The sequence below is a fragment of the Lupinus angustifolius genome, chromosome LG08, assembly GCF_001865875.1.
Source record: "Lupinus angustifolius cultivar Tanjil chromosome LG08, LupAngTanjil_v1.0, whole genome shotgun sequence".
Classification (NCBI taxonomy): Eukaryota; Viridiplantae; Streptophyta; class Magnoliopsida; order Fabales; family Fabaceae; genus Lupinus; species Lupinus angustifolius.
Window position 1 is genome coordinate 20342462 of NC_032016.1, and position 14765 is coordinate 20357226.

The following is a 14765-nucleotide window of genomic DNA, read 5'->3' on the forward strand; positions in this document are numbered from 1 at the left end:
ATGACCAAGGTATAACGATTCAAATCCTATAATCAATCTCTCTACTTGTAGGGATAAGATTGTGTATATTCACCATTAGAATGTCCATTAAGGGATGTCTCATGGACTAGGTTGCCCATAAAGTAAAAAACTCAATTCAATGTAGTGTGCAAACCTCTAGGGAAGTTGACAAATTTTCACTTCCCTGTTCATTATAACTCAATCATGAGTATTCAACTACTGCTCTAACTATGATAAAATCAACAATGCACATGACTCTCACTTAATGAAGTTTAAGGAAAGTAAATGTACACAACCTTACCCTCATAAACATAATATCCAAATGAAAAACACTTTACTAAAAACCCACTATTAAAAACCGTTTGAAAACCCAAACTTGTCAAAACCCGCTTTTGAAAAACTGTATTCAAAACACTCACATAACCAATCTCAAGACCCGGTCATTCTTTTTTCTTCCAATGCCAAATGATTAATTCAGAATATATTGAAAGCAGAAAGGTAATGATGATATATGAACTTCTGAAAAATGAGAAATTTATTGATTAAATGGCTAAGAAAGAAAAATGATAGTAACATATTCATCCTCATTTCACCAACCCAGTGAGCACCCACCACTCATCCTATCTCCCTCAAAAGTCTTCAAGCATTTGGTATATTATCATCACACATATACATGTACATATCCTCCTCTAACAGTAGCCTAACCTCCCCTACCTTCTGTCTATACTTGTCTATCTATTGACCTTAAAAGCTAACATAAACTGCCAATTAAATCAAATTGTACAGACATATAAAAATCTTTCTTTTTCCTCACCCAGCCATGAGGAAACTGGGAAAATAAGAACAGATTACCTACATTAACAGAAAAGATGAAAAGAAGGGAAAGTTGGGAGGGACATTGAACCAGGGAGCAATGAGGAATGAATGAATAAAGAAAACTGCAAAAGGAACTTTGAAGAGTATTGGTAATTGTTATTATCCGGTTTCCACTAGTATTGGCTGCTAACATGATTATTATCCTGTTCTGACTATGTCGGGTATTAAGGTGATCGTTTTATGGTGGGATCAAATGACTGGATGAACTTTGAAGAGTTTAATGACACCAGATATGTGATACAAGTCATGAGTTGTAAATGCTGTAGTGCTTAATGGAGTGTTCCAACATATCACGGCTAGGGCATACGATTTCCTTTGCTCGGCTGCCATTTTTGTAGATCTTGAAGGTTGGTACAATCCTAACATTCTCAGAAGTTGCAACTGTTGGGTTTTCTTGAATATCCACCTTTGATCAAACATAAAAAAGATTACATGCATAAGAAAACTTCCATTATGCTTGGTTATTCCTCTAAATTAAATATCACGGAGATAAGGCAAAACCAAGTGTTAAGTGAGATACCCTGAGGAAGTTAATAGATGGATAGCGACTGCATAGTGTATCCACAAAAGGTGATATTTGCTTGCACTGTAAGTTTGATGCAGTTTCAAAATGGACAACAGACACACCTGTAAAATTAGAGATAATATCATGAGGGTCGCAAAATACAAAACTGACTATAAAATGAGTTGTAAAAGCCTCTCCCTAACAATTTTAATTACCTGGTAAAGAAATTGCAGCTCTAAACTGCTCGAGATCTGATATGGCCTCCACTTCACCACCAAATTTTAAATTGTGTACTTCTTCCCCACGAAATTTCTTTAGTGCAAGGTGTGCATGAAATAAGGCTTCCGCAATTTCATTGTCATCGGGAAGTTCTCTCTGCAAGACCTCGTAATCTTTTACTGCTTCTGCCCACCGTTCTAGCTGCATTTTACAGCAACAGATGACACTACTTACCTTTGAGAGTGAAAACATACAGTATGACAAAGATAATAAGTCAATTTACCTTGCTATTTGATGCAGCCCTTCGAAGAAGGGCTTTTTTGTAATTTGGCAGGATTTGTAAAGCTTGATTGGAGTCTTCAATTGATCTTTCCCATTGCCCAAGCTTAAACCAACATGCTGCTCTGTTGCAATAGAGAACAGAGTTTGAAGGGTCCAGTCTCAAACCTTCCCCGTATGCCGAGCATGCCTCGGTGAATCTTTCTGATTTGAAAAGATCATTGCCACGCACTCGAGCTCTGGCCACCATCCTTACATTGTTGAGCAAAACAGCAACTTCAACATTTCGCTGATCAATCTGACTAGCTTTCTCAGCAGCTGTAACTGCATTCTCAAACCTGCAATACATCCATCATCCATTCTTCAACAGAAACCTTTGCCAGCTTAGATTTCTGATGAAGCTTACAGTTTTCCGAACTCACCTTCCAAATGCCATATCAATCTGTGCTCTAACAAAGTAGCAATAAGCTTCGGAAAGCATCCCAAAAAATCTTGCCTGCGACATGGAAATGGTATGTGATTCCCATTTGGGAATACGTAATAAACTTGATTCTGCATCATCAACTTGGTGGAGCTTCAAAAGGGCTTCTGCTTTACACATAACTAGCTGTAAATTCAAGTTCCAATCAGTTAAGACATTTTTTTCTTCATCTTTCACACCTGCATATCATATTCAACTAAGATACAATTCTTTTTAAAAAACAAAATAACAACTACCTGAACAGAAAAGTCTACTCCAGTAGCAATAGCAGCATCAACTTCCCTGAGAACACTTTTCCATTCTCCTATCCTCCGCATATCTACACATTTGCTGATATGCTTTTCCACTATTTGCAACTTCTGAACCTCGGAAGGATCCGGCTGCAGCCCAGCATAAAATAAGTGCTTCCTAGAATTCTCTACTTGTCCTAACCTGTGAAATTAATGTCATGCCATATATTATGTAAAGCAACCATTAAATACAGACTTCACCATTAAACTTTCATACAATGCCATACCATAACAATAACAGAATTGCATCTAAAACTATGGTACAGTGCAAGATGGTAGGTCCACAAAATCGAAATAACTAAAACTTGAGTTTTAAATTAAAATTAGTAGAAAACAGAAAAATCAATCTTTATAATCCAAGTGATAGAACAAAGAAACATTCCACCAATGCAATCACATTTCCACGAAAGCAAAACACAAACAACAAAAACACATTAATATTGAATGATTGAGTTAGAATTCATGGTAACGCTTATTCACCTTAGAAAAAGAGTTGCCAAACGGTGATGTGCCCTTCCATAAGTAGGATCCAACCTCACAGCCTCCTCACACTCCCTCACTGCCTCTCCCAATCTTCCCAAACCAGTCAATGCTGCGGCCCGGTTGCTCCAATAAGTGGCATTAACCGGAGACAATTCGATTGCCCGATCATATAAACTCAATGCTTCAGCAAAGTGTCCCCTCTTATATTGTTCATTCCCTGCTCTCTTCACTTCTTCTGGATCCACACTCCCCACTGCTCTCTTCACTGATTCACTATCGCTCATTCTCGAATTCGCAATCCCATCTCCACTGCCACTTTTGCCGCCGCCGCCGCCCCGCATTATGCTTCCGTGGCCATAATTACCCGTGCCGGTGCCCAAAACATCAGGCCTGGAGCTCCGGCTAGCCGATACCGATGCCATGCTGGATTTAAGAACTCTACCGGAGGGGTATATGTTTCCGGCGGGGAGTGCATTCAGCGACGGCGAGTTCACGGCGGAGGAAGACGATGACGGGGATCTATGAGACTGACCGGAATATATCAACGGCTGCGATGAACTCGAACCCGATTTGAAGCTCCGTGGAAAATTCCCGGCCGCCGCGGTGGGTCTATTGTTCTCACCACCGGAAATATCGCCGGAATTGGAGCTCTTGGAAACCGGGTTTAGACCGGTTCGGCCAGACACCGAACCAGATGAACCGGAACTACTACTACTACTACTGGTGGCGGTTACTGTTGCACTAGGATGGTGGCGAGTCCGCAATGTCGAAATAGGTGAACCAAGATCGAGTTCTTGGGAATCGGGTTTATTAGCATCGCAGCTCAGTGAGTCACGGAAGCGGTTACTGAGTGAGCCGAGCCCTAACTCGGAAATGGGTTTATCAGAATCTGACATTTCTTTTTAATTCTTGTTCTCAGTAATAACCAAAGAAAACAAAAGGGTAGCTTAAAAACACAATCTTTTTCAATTTCTTTTTGTATCAGCAACAATGCCTGAGAATGAAGTAGAAGATGAAGATATAGAAAATGATAGAAGGGGATCTCGTGATATATAAAAGGAAGAAGCAAAGAATGAATGTGAGTAGAGAAAAGAACAGAAAATAACAGAAAAGAACAGAAAATAACAGAAAAGAAAAGAAAAAAGAAAAAGATTTTATTTTTGTAAGAAAGAGAGAGAAAAAGAAGAAGAAAGAGAAAAGCTTTTTAGTGTTTTTCTTTTCTTTCTTCTCCTTCCTTCACTCTGCTACTTCACGAGACAGGTTTTCTCACATATTCTCTTTTCTTTTTTCTTCTTACTATTTTTTATATCCTTATATTTCTCCATTATCATTATTATTTCCTACATTTTCTGATTTTTTTCTCTTTTATTTCTCCAATATCATTACTATTCCATACATTTCTATATAAAATCCCTTTTTGTCCATAAGGATTCTTTCCTCTGATAGAGTCACTCACATATATTTATCCTCTTTTATTTAAAATTAGATGATAAGTTTACATATAGGATTAAATAAATATATATATACTAATAATATTAGTATTTTTACACTGTCAACAAATAATCAATCATTTATATATTATTCGTTATTAACTCTTAAATAAAAGTAATACAAATTATTAATAATGTACTGACAAATGTAAAAAAATATTATACACTCTAGATTTAAACTCTATCTATTGAAGTAAAAGCAAAACCAATAAATTCTGTTTAAAGAATGTTGTCCTTTTTTATTCATGTGTGAATTAATGAATATTTGGTTTGTCATTCACTTTCCTTGTTGACTTCCTAATCTATTTTTCTTTCTTGAATCAAAATCTCTTCTATCAATGAGGTTGGTTTAATGATATAAAGCCTTAATAAATTTTTAAGTATTGTATTATATTAAATGTCATCTCAAATGTTTGATTTTATGATCGATACTTGTTAGAAGGTATAATCACACTTAAAAATGAATTAGTTCATTACTCATATGGTAAGAAATATTATCTTATACATTAGAAATCTTTCCCACTACTTACAAAAAGTGAGCCACCACTTTTCAAGTAGAAGATATTGTCATTATCACATTGACAATAAGACATCCAATCCGTAATCAAAACGATCTAATTATAAAATTCAATGATGTAAAAACCGTATCGGCCGGTTGAGTCAAAAAATCAGTGAACTGGATCCCTAACCGGTACGGTACAGATGTTGAATCGGTCAAGTATCAAAATTGGTCAAAACCAATTGGTATTTGACTAAACTGACCGGTTTATACACATATTTGTTTTTGAAAAAAAATTAAAAACTTAAAAACTCATTACAAGGTGACTCATCTTTTCAACATTTCTTCAACACTTCAATGCACATGCTTCCAAGGCATACTTAGATTACACCTTTTGGTTCATAACATTTGTGTGTAATCTCAGTGACATTTGTGTAATCTTGAGTACTGTCTGAAGATAGGATTTGGTGCAAAAATATAATATCAATATGAGACAACTTTGACTCATAGGTGTTAAATGTTAAACTCCAAATTTATTTGTTTTGTAGAGTGAGCTGTGAACTTGTGTCATTTATTATATTTTGCATTTGTTAAGTGATACTTTTGAATTGATATATGTTTTGTATTTTAGACTTTGAATTTGTTAAATACTTAAAGGTGTTTGTTTATTTGAATTTTGAGTAGATTATGAATATGGATTATAAATTTGAGTATCTGACTATTTGAAATTTGAAATTTTGCTATACGTTTATATATATATAAATATAAGTAAGTATGTCTGGTTTAACCGTCATGCAGTTTAATTACTGAACCATTAATTGAACCACTATATCACTATACTAGTACTCTGACCAGTTTGATAACTGGTACGACTTTAACAATAATGATAAAAAAGAAGTTTTACCAATTGAGCAAGTCATGTCAAGTGGAACATGTAAGCACCTTTTGAGATTTTAAATATTACATTACAATGAAAGTTACACGTTTTGTTTAAGAGGGAGTTATTGTTTATTGTTGGACACTATGGTAGAATAACTAGGACATCCAAGGAAAAAATATATCCTCTATAACTCTGGCTTCCATTCTTTTCCTATATCTTTTATTTATTTAGTCCATATTTCCTTTATACATTTTCATTTACCCTAATATCAAACAAGACATATGAATATAGAAAATGACTAAAATACGGAAAACATTGTAATGTAAAAATTTAAATATGAGCATGAACAAAATATTTAAATTAAGAGCAACTATTTTAATATTAAATAAGACTTGTATAAATTAACTAAAATATGAGACACATACACTATATATAATGCAAAAAATAAATAAAAGCATGAACATAATATCTAAATTGAGAGTAAATATTTCAATATTTTTATGTGATAATGAGTTTTTTTAGAAATTAAGAGGCATTAATTTATGAATATATTTTGAGCTATGAATCAATGACCAGAAGAACACTATCAAACAAAACACTCAGATGTAGAAAGTGACTAAAATACAGACAATACACAGTATATAATGTAAAAAATTAAATACGAGCATCAACAAAATATCTAAATTAAGAGGAAATATTTAATGTTTATATGTGATAATGTATTTTTATGAAATTAAGAGACGCTAATTCATGATATATATTTTGAGCTTTTAATGAATAAGTGACAGGCCGATATCAAACAAGACACAAAGATGTAGAAAATGATTAAAATATGGGACACATACACCATATACAATGTAAAATAAATAAATAGAGCATGAACAAAATATGTAAATCAAGAGTAAATATTTTAATCTCTATTTTAAGAAATTAAGTGCCGCTAATTGATGAATATATTTTGAGTTATAAACCAGTGACCGAGAGACCAATATCGAACAAGACACATAAATATAGAAAATGACTTAAGTACGGGTCACGTATATTATATATAATCTAAAAAATATAGCATGAACAAAATATCAAAATTAAGAGTAAATATTTTATTGTGTAGATGTGATAATGATTTTTTTAAGAAATTAAGAAGCGTTAGTTTACTAGTATATTTTGAGTTATGAAATTACCAGTATGGAAAAGGATACATGTATGCATAAAATGACTACAATACTGGACATATACAAAATATAAATACGAGTATGAATAAAATATCTAAACTAAGAGTAAATATTTTAATATTTCTATGTGATAATGAGTTTTTAAGAAATTAAAAGGCACTAATTTACCATGTGTTTTTTTTTTTCAAAACAACATATAAGTTATGTTTCTTGCCTAAAACATTAGTCATATTTCTTGTTGATCATTGACAATATAATATATAATAAGTTGGCAACTCCAAAAATTCCACATTCTTCATGTGATCAACCCTCCTCATCTTTTATTGTATTCCATTTGTTTCATCTTCATTCAAACTTATCATTTTGTTTTAAATTTACATAGGATTTAAAAAAAATAAACTGAAACAAGTGACTCCTAAGGTTGGATGAACCAGCATCATTTCTGGTAATGGAAAGACAAATACACAAAAATAAGAGAAAAAATTTAATAATATTTAACACTTTTATCTTTAGAAAAAATAGAATGATATTTTTATCTTGATATATTAATACAAAAGTCATTATTTATCTCTCTATTAATGGATTGAATCTTTATTAGAGTTTGATACATTTCCCAATGCTCTTAAAAGGGCCATATCACAACCAATTGATTTGGTTTTGACAAATTTTAGAAAATCAACCAAACTCCAAATCCAGATAATAATAGTACATCATATTAAATGAAATGCCACACGTCTATCTATTTTTTCAAATGAACAATCGGAATTTTATTTCGAAGACGTGTCTAATAATTTACATAAATGATAATACACTTCCACTATTTATTGCTCAAATACCGAGTTATATAAAATTTGGAAAATACATATTTAAGATTAATTTTATTGATAACATAATGTTTATTTACATTTTCGATACACCATGTAACATTAACTTCCGCTATTTGTTGTTTATTTAGAGAGTAAATACTCAATTTAAATCTTATAAGTTTTCAATTATAGCACTTTAATCTCTGAAAATTAAAAAAATTGAATTAATATTAAAAAATCAGAAACATGAGTCAAAATTAACAATCCATGTCAGTGTCATAAAAGATGTTGAAAATGATTAGTTAAACTAGCATTTGATATTTATGAAAAATATTTTGGATTTTTTATTTTTCAGGGACTAAAAGAATACACACAAAAAATTTAAGGGGCCAAAATATGACTTAACTTCTTTTATTAATTGTAAACTTATAATAGTGGTGGATAATATGGCCGCTCTCAATTATTTTCTCTAATTTTAGAGTGTTTACTTAAAAGAAGTAAGTTTTTTTTTCTCTGGTGAAGATAAAAGAACTTGCTATTTGTTAACCGATGTTTTGATGTGTTTTCGTTATCATTTCTATACGTAAGTACTTTGTTTTCACTCATTTTTTCATAATAAAAAAATAAATATTTTTATGCTGTTACTACACGTATTTGACTTCTATTTTAACTAAGTTTTTTACAGTTGTGATTTACAAATTAAGAAATATATTTAACACGTCTATTTGATTCAAATTTATATATTATTTTAATATTATTTATTTCTCTATAATAATTCTGTTAGTTTGTTTTTCAGTTATTGTCTCTCTTATTAATTGTGTAATAGTGAAGTTATAAAATTATTACTATTGTTTTGATTTTCTGAAAAAATAAATAGAAGCAACTCTAATTTGCTAAAAAACAATTAAAAATGGGAGGTGATGTTTTTAACCTGATTTTTTTTATGTATATTTTTCTAATTTTATATACTTAGATGCTTAAATTTTGTTTCGTTTTCTTGGTTTAGAAAGTGTAACTGTTTTTTTTATATTTTTAATATCATTAATCATTATCTATACTTCTCTACTATTAATAAAGGGAAAACACAAAATAACCATCCATTAATTTGTGTTTTCCTATTTTGCCCTCAATATCTTTTTATTTCTACCAAAAAACCATATAATATTATTTTCTTATTTTATCCTTATTATCTTCTTATTTTAAAAGTGTATTTAAAAATTGAATATTAGACCAATTGAATAAATTCAACCGTAAATTTAGTGCAAAAAATTATATTTGAATTTATAAAATACAAACTATACATTACAAACGATAGGAAAGTGGGTTGACAGATACGACAATGTATGTCAACACGCTAGTTATCTATTAAGTAAAAACAATTCACAATCATGTAAAGGGTGTGTTATTAATTAATATAAAAAACTTACCGTTAACTAGCAATGTCTTGGTTTAATAGTGTAAGGTCTTGCTAGATTTTCAAAATCGATAGTCAATTTCTGGGAGTAATACTATCCTAAAAGAGATTAATTCTTTATCCAAAAAGATGAGAGGTTATCGTTGGTAGTACAAAAAAAGCTCACCATTATACAAAAATATTAAACTCATTTTTTAATAAGTAAAGCTTAAAGACTTGGTTATGTTAACATATTCCTTACGTAAATCTTACTTCATTCTTTTATAATTTTTTGAACACAAATTATAACTCAATCCTTCCAATTTCATTCGAGTCTGCACCTCTTAAAATTGAGTAAAATCAATGGAATGAGAAAATCCAAAGAACAACCTAACATGAAACCACCAAAGTAACTTTAAGTCCCCTATATTGATAGCATTCGTGAGCTTGTTTTTAGATCTCTACTTTATGGAAACAATACTATTTTGGGTGCTATTATTCCTACTTTTGCGGCTATCGGTTTGCACTTTTACCCGATATGGGAAGCAGCATCCGATGATGAATGGTTATACAGTGACACCCAAAAATTTCCAATATTTTCATTATAAAAAATTGACCAACGCGCTTCTAGCTATTTTATTATTAGTATTTGGATGGTAATAATTCGGTTTGATTTATAGTGTAATTTGGAAGTAAAATGAAAAACAAAAAAGTAGTTCAGCAGGTTCGGTTTAGTTAATTTCTAAACCTACCAAACCATGAAATATGTGTAATCGGTTACGTATAAAATATCAAAGTGAACTGTGAAATCGAACCCGACAACATTTTTTTAATTTGATTTAATATCATCGGCTAGAATAGCTTAATTCTAATTAGTAGAAATTATCACATTTGTATTGAATATTCTCTCACCAAGAAACGTATTTATGCCATAAAAGTTATCATTGCAAAGCAAAATAAGCCAAACATCATCGATAGTGACCCAACGTAATCAAAAGTATAGATGCATTTTCATTTATCTCTCTTGTGTATCTAATTACTAATGTAGTGGCCAAAAACTTGAATAACAAAGAGAGAGAGAAAACAATTATATCAGCTCTGCATTTGTTGCTCACAAATTGATTGTAAAGGATATATTAAATGATATTTATTACTATAATTAATAGATGATTTTCCATTCTAAAATACCGAAGATAAATTAAAATAAAGTACTTAATTTGAACTCTTGTTTTAGACTTTGATACACATTGGATTGTCCCCACACTCAAACAATGGGCACATGCCTACCTTTTCCATTCCATATATTCACATCTCCTATCATCTTAGTATGTGTCATTTCACCCTTAAATTCAAACTTGTAAAAAGTATTTGCATATGTGGGCATCTAGAATCATGTTAACTACACCAATTAAGTATAAATAATTGAAAATTCTATTATAAAATAAAATATGATTTATTTTTAATAGGGAGAGATTCACTTACTCCAGAAGTAATAAGTAAGTTAAAAAAATCTACTTTATATCTTAGACATTCATTCTATAAAAATCTAATGATCAAATCTATTGACTAATTCAAATCACGTGAACTTTTATATTTTTATAAAATGAATAACTAAGATGTGGAGTAAAGTATCATATCATTTTAGTTTATAAACATTAGTAGCTAGTGTGTGGTCATAATATTTTGTAGGGAAATTTTTTGACCCCAATTTAATTAAATGAAGTTTGAATGTCAAAGTTAGTACAAAGATGTGTACTTAAAATAAATTGTGTTGAAAAAATAAAAATGAGTATCCATTGTATATGAAATAATTTAATTATGTAATATTTTTATAATAAATTTTGAACAAAAGAGTTCTTTTACAAATCGTGAGAATGTTATATGCATTTTCTTTTCGGACTTGATTAATGAATGTTAAAGTATCTCATATTTTTCTCACTCAAGGCTACATCTTATTTCAATTATTTATCAACTATATGATCTTATAAAATAATGATCATTATAACTAATAAAGTATTTGAACAAATTTATGTATAAAAAAATAATAATTGATAATACAATTTTCATTTAAAATAATAAAAACACTAACGTACTTGTCATACATAAAATGAGTTGTATATATAAATTAATATTCGTCTCCATTAATTATAGGTCAGATATTGTGCACTTGGTACACCTTCCTTGGCTCCTGTTGCAGCAGTCGCTCATGATTTACCTAAATGACAAAATTATTAATGACTTAACCAATGTCAACAATATATATCAATAACTAAATAAAGACACTTTTATTTAATATGGACTCAAATGAAAAGTCATACCTTGCCAGATTTAGAAGCAGCTATATTTACAAGAATAAATATATTCAAGATAATTTATCTCCTTAAATATATTTAAAGTTTGACATGTGTTTTATTTCTTTTTTTTTAAGAATTTTACATTTTAAATATATTATTAAAAAAATATAGGACATATGTCAAATAATGAATGAATTTAAGTAAATAAATTATCTTATAGTACAAAAATATACTTTATTATAATTAAGTATTTATATTTTCAATACATAAAATTATATATTCAGTACTTATAATTTCCATATTCAGTACTTATGTACGCACCAATTAAAAAGGTGGTCTAAGGTTTGAATTATTTGCTATCATAATTTTTTTTATAAAGTTTGAAGTCAATTTAGTTTATTATAATTTATAAACAAAAAAAGAAGTATAAAATATCTATATAACCGAGCAACTTAATAAAATTAATATTTGTGAAATCATATTTTATTTTATTAAAACAATGAGTTAGTCTAACTATGTAAGACTCTATTAGGTTCCTAAGATAACCAAAAAATTATAAATTTAATTCCTAATAATAATATTTGTTGGAAAAAATAACCACAAACATAAAATGCATAGTTCTTTTACTCATTACCAAGAAAATCATACATCTAAAGAGAATAATAATGAAGTGTCTTTCTCTAGATTTGCTCTCACTCTCAGCACTGTTCAACGATAAATTCTAGATTCCAGTTGCACTTACTCACTTTCTTACGCAAGCAAACCAAAGCCAAGCCACACATATATTATTGGAGTCTTCGAAACCCTCCAACACACATCGAATATGACAAAAACAACCGTAGAGTTTTCAGCATATTTAGTCTTACATGTATCTGACATGTAGGGGCATCATTGGCATTTCATAGGTGCAGTGTTGTGCAGATCCAATAGTTGTCCATGTGCAGAAGCCAGCTGGCCCATTCAGGAGAACTCAAACTGTGAAGCCGCATCCAGTTATGCACGTGATGTGACGGCGTTAGGCATCACAGGATGACGGAATATTCCACACAAGATGTGTATTGTTTGATGGGACATCTTAAAATGGAAATGTGATCCTCTTGAGAAAAAATTAATTTTTTTTTTAATTTAACTAAAAATCTTCATTAGTAAGATGTGTATTCTAATTAAAGGAGTGAAAACACTCTTCAATATTTCTGTCTAGTATTTAACTCTCTAATATTGAAGAGTATTTGTATTCCTTTAATTAGGATCGGATTCCATAAGAGAATTGCGTAAAAAAAAACTAAAATTAAATATATAAATGAAAATATGTCCATAAATCTAGGATAAATTTAGATGATAACCAACGGCTTACTCAAGCTATCTATCTTTTTTCATTATGTTCCATTTCATATAACATTCAAACTTCCAAAGATATGATTATTGATAATATTCATCAATCAACAATAATATTACTAAAAAATAAAAGTATGATTGATCTCTATATAACATATCATGCAAATTTTGATATCTAATATTATAAAAGTATTGCCTAAAAATAAAATATAGGAATTTGTATAAAAATAATTTATAGTTTACTATTTGATTTTTTAGATGCTAGTATATTGAAAATATTATTTTCTTAAAAATGCTTTCTTCAACTAAAATTATAAAATAATTATTCTTTTTTGGAAATATTAAAATAACATTTTTCTCACAAGATAACCACTATCATTTACAATGCTACGTACTGTTGAAGGTGTTGAGAGTGTGCAAATGCACACCCTGGTACTTTTTGGGGAATATATATATTATTTATAGAGAAAAATATATATATTAAGAGTGTAAGAATTCTAGACATGGTTATTGCATCATTCATATTTAATCATTATTCACTCTTAAAATAAAAATAATTCAAATAAACGGTAGATTATCTAGTGACTGTACAAAAATATTTAAGCATTTGCATATATATTACACTCTTACTTATAACTCTATAAGCTCAAAATTTATTCTTTTGTAAATGACATGACATGCTTCATGAAAAGTAAATAATCTTTATTTTATTGAATTATTTAAGACAAATACTCATGTGTTTCTTTGTATATCTTGTTTGAGTCTAGCTGACTTCTTCTCTAGTTTTGATATGACAAAATTGATTGAGTTTGTAAAGTTTTATCCACATATTTTTTGTTCAACTGATTTTATGATGTTTGATAATAAACTTGAGACTTACATCATTGATATGCATAATACTGTGGAATTTGCTTCTTTGAAATGAATAAATAATCTTAAGATAAGTTGGTTGGAGGTGAAAGACATATTGTTTCCCATTAAATTATCTTCGTTTGAAGTTAACAATACAATTTTAAAAATGTTTTTTCAACTATGAAAATTGTAAAAGATAGATTGTGAAATCGAGTGGAAGATGCATGGATAAATAACTATCTAGTGACTTATAATTGATGAGAAGTAATCAACAACATTGACAATGAAGTAAATATCTTTCAACAATTTCAAAATGTGAAATCACATAGAGATTAGTTATGAAATATATATTTTATTTGATTAAATATATTTAAATTTTGTAATTTTGACATCAATATTTTTTTAATTGATGATATTTATTATTTTAATTTTAACCTATATTGGACACTCTGTCTCTAGATCCTAGAATCGTCAATGACCACTATGGGATGGTAAGATGTATCATAAGATTTTTTATGAGACTGGACATAAGTATGACAATGTAATTCAAGTATATGAGAATTCTTCCAACTTCAACTCAAATTTGATAGAGAAAAGTAATTTAACTCAAATTTGATAGAGAAAAATAATTCAACTTCAACCCAGACATGTTTTAATCATATATATTAGTAAAATTAGAGTTATATAAGTATTATACATTTTTTCAAATGACCATATGATCAATCCATTAAGACTATTCTACCATAAGAGAGTAGAGATGAAAAGATGCAAGGTCAAATTTTACTTTAAATAAGTTTAACCTATATAATATATTTTACATGTTTACCTTTAAAAAATCTAAGACATGAGTGTGATCTATCTAAAAGCTTGAAATGACTTATAAGTCTTTTTAAAGTGCTATTACATAAAAG

At 29.6% G+C, this 14765-nt stretch overlaps 1 protein-coding gene across 1 annotated transcript; it reads right to left on the reverse strand.

The window, feature by feature from the left end:
* LOC109355085 (TPR repeat-containing thioredoxin TTL1-like) lies at positions 521 to 4231 on the reverse strand. The gene is made up of 7 exons (XM_019598017.1): positions 3131 to 4231; positions 2597 to 2792; positions 2302 to 2486; positions 1884 to 2217; positions 1597 to 1801; positions 1397 to 1503; positions 521 to 1282 (listed from the first exon to the last, which is right to left on the reverse strand). The coding sequence occupies exons 1-7, from the start codon at positions 4027 to 4029 to the stop codon at positions 1121 to 1123; spliced, it is 2088 nt and encodes a 695-aa protein (XP_019453562.1). The 5' UTR covers positions 4030 to 4231; the 3' UTR covers positions 521 to 1120.